General features: G+C 53.8%; 1 protein-coding gene across 1 annotated transcript; it reads left to right on the top strand.

Moving 5' to 3' along the window:
• On the top strand, positions 1-2,538 carry LOC115747837 (COBRA-like protein 7). The gene is made up of 2 exons (XM_030684146.2): positions 1-687; positions 997-2,538. Exons 1-2 carry the CDS (start codon positions 141-143, stop codon positions 2,403-2,405), a joined length of 1,956 nt encoding a protein of 651 aa, XP_030540006.2. The 5' UTR covers positions 1-140; the 3' UTR covers positions 2,406-2,538.
• The last annotated feature ends 218 nt before the right edge of the window (positions 2,539-2,756 follow it).

Below are 2,756 nucleotides of genomic sequence, written 5' to 3'. Positions count from 1 at the left end.
CAAAACCAGCAATCTGCTCAGAACAACATTCTCTCTCTCTCTCTCTCTCTCTCTGCACTTTCAAATTCTACTCGCAGAAAAGTTCTTCTGGCTTCGACCCTCCTCTGTTTCTCCCGGAAAGTCCACGGCTTTCACCACAAATGACTCTCTTCTTCAACCTCCGCCGTCACACCCATCTCTTTCTCTTCCTCGTTTCCACCGCCATACCCTCCTGCGTCCCTCAGACCGCCGTGCCGTCGCCTTCGCCGCCTCCGGCAGACGAGTGCAACGGCGTGCTCCTGACCTACCTCCATGCCGGGGGCTCCCAGCTCCCGCCCGCCCACCCGGGCCACCAGGCTTACCGGTTCGAGTCCGTCCTCACGGTGACGAACAACGGCCTCGACGAGCTCAAGTCGTGGAGGGCGTTCGTGGGTTTCCGGCACGAGGAGCTGCTGGTCTCCGCCTCCGGAGCCATCCTGGCCGACGGGTCGACCCTGCCCGCGAGCGTCGGCAACGGCACAGTCCTGGCCGGCTTCCCGTCGACGGACCTGAATACGGCGATCCAGACGGCAGGGGACGTGACCCAGATGCAGGCGAAGGTGAGGCTTGTGGGGACGCAGTTTGGCGTGAAGCCGCCCAGCGTGCCGATGCCGGCGAACGTCTCGCTTGCTAATGATGGGTTCATGTGTCCTGAGCCGACCCTGCAAGGTGATTCGTTGATAATAAGTTCCGTTTTATTTGAAGTTCTCTTATTTTGCGGAAAGCGTAGAGTTTGATTTGATTAATGTTGATCTTCGTAGAATTTGGGGTAATCGTATTCGTGTTTTATGCTTGGAAGTTTAGAGTTGAGGTGTCCAATGTTGGGGGCTTGTCAAAAGACAAACGTATATATTTCTGGGCCAACAAAAGAAAAGAAGAAGAATGAATGAATGTTCAGAGGAGTTGTTTCTGTTGTGTAAACCGTCTCGGTTGCTGTTGGGGGACAACTGCTGTAATTCATGTCTTAATATTTCTCAGGGAAGAATTTGATGCTGGTTTGCTGCACTAAAGATCCAAACTTCAGGACGAACATCACCGTGGCGGACGAATTCTTGCCCCATCGGAGCGGCGATCTCACGATCATGTACGACGTGATCCGGACGTACGACTCGAACTACTGGGCGCAGGTCACGATTTCGAATTACAACCCCCTCGGCCGTCTTGATAATTGGAAATTGAGCTGGGACTGGATGAGGGAAGAGTTCATCTACTCCATGAGGGGGGCTTATCCCTCAGTCGTGGACTCGAGCGGCTGTGTGTTCGGATCGCAAGCTTCGCACTACACCGATATGGATTTCTCCACCGTCTTGAATTGTGACAGGAGGCCCACCATCATCGACCTGCCGCCGACGAAAGCTAATGACACGAACCTCGGGTTGATTCCTAATTGCTGTCGGAATGGCACGATATTGCCTCCGTCCATGGATCCGAGCAAGTCGAGTTCTGTGTTCCAAATGCAGGTCTACAAGATGCCGCCAGACCTCAACCGGTCGGAGCTCTTCCCACCTCAGAACTGGAGGATCAACGGCACCCTTAATCCTGATTATCTATGCGGTCCACCCGTCCGAGTGAGCCCCAGCCAATTCTTCAGCCCGAGCGGGTTATCGTCGAATACCACCGCCTTTGCTAGCTGGCAGGTGGTATGCAACATCACGCAGCGTTCGACTCCTCGGTGCTGCGTGTCCTTTTCTGCATACTATAACGAGTCTATCGTGCCGTGCAGGACGTGTGCCTGTGGCTGCACGAGCAGCGCCGGCCATACCTGTAGCACCGCCTCCCCGGCGATCCTCCTCCCGTCCCAAGCGCTCCTTGTTCCGTTCAACAATCGCACTGCCATGATGCTCGCTTGGGCCGAAATAAATCATCTTCAGGTGCCGAACCCAATGCCTTGCGGCGATAACTGCGGAGTTAGCATCAACTGGCACGTCAACACCGATTACAGCCGTGGTTGGACCGCCAGGATAACGATCTTCAACTGGGGCAACACCGCATTCGTCGATTGGTTCACCGTGGTAGAATTGGGCAAAGCGGCTGCTGGGTTCAAGGCGACGTACTCATTCAATGGGACTCTTATGGACGACGTGAACAACTCAATTTTCATGAAGGGCCTTCCTGGATTGAATTACCTCATGGGGGAAGTAGACGGAGCGGACCCCAGGAAAGATCCCGAGGTCCCCGGGAAACAGCAGTCAGTGATTTCGTTCACGAAGAAGAACATCCGGGGGATCGACGTGCCGAAGGGAGACGGATTTCCCACGAGAGTACTCTTCAATGGGGAAGAATGCTCGCTTCCAACCATGTACCCAACAGGCAATAGCGCCAGCATTGGTCCATCTACTATCCTTGCGATCTTCCTAGCAGCAATCTTTTCCACACCGATACTGTGATAGTTGCGCTAGGAAACACGGCTTTGTGTTTTCTTTCTTTCACCTCTTGTTGATTCTTTTTGATTGTTTTCCGGTGTAAAAGCGCCTGTTGTTCATCTGATGAACACAGAGAACTATATCAAACAAGGAACTGATTCATATAGAGGGGGCCGGTTCAATGGAACCGCCGGTTCCGGTTCAGGAACCGGCGGTTCCGGTTCCAAAAAAAGGTGGAACCGGAACCGGCCCTTGAAGAGCCGGTTCCGGTTCCGGGTTTGGAACCGCCGGTTCTGGGCCGGTTCCGGTTCCGGTTCGGAACCGCCGGTTCCAAAGCCCAATTACTCTTTTTATCAAACCTACTCCTCTTTTTTT

Source organism: Rhodamnia argentea, chromosome 1, assembly GCF_020921035.1.
Source record: "Rhodamnia argentea isolate NSW1041297 chromosome 1, ASM2092103v1, whole genome shotgun sequence".
NCBI classification, from domain to species: Eukaryota; Viridiplantae; Streptophyta; class Magnoliopsida; order Myrtales; family Myrtaceae; genus Rhodamnia; species Rhodamnia argentea.
This window is presented reverse-complemented; position numbering and strand designations above follow the sequence as displayed.

Bases quoted from the DNA above. Each gene is read 5' to 3' on its own strand.
- LOC115747837 (XM_030684146.2), top strand. From the start codon at position 141: ATGACTCTCTTCTTCAACCTCCGCCGTCACACCCATCTCTTTCTCTTC. The intron at 688-996 runs GTGATTCGTTGA...AATATTTCTCAG, and splicing joins TCCTGAGCCGACCCTGCAAG to GGAAGAATTTGATGCTGGTT.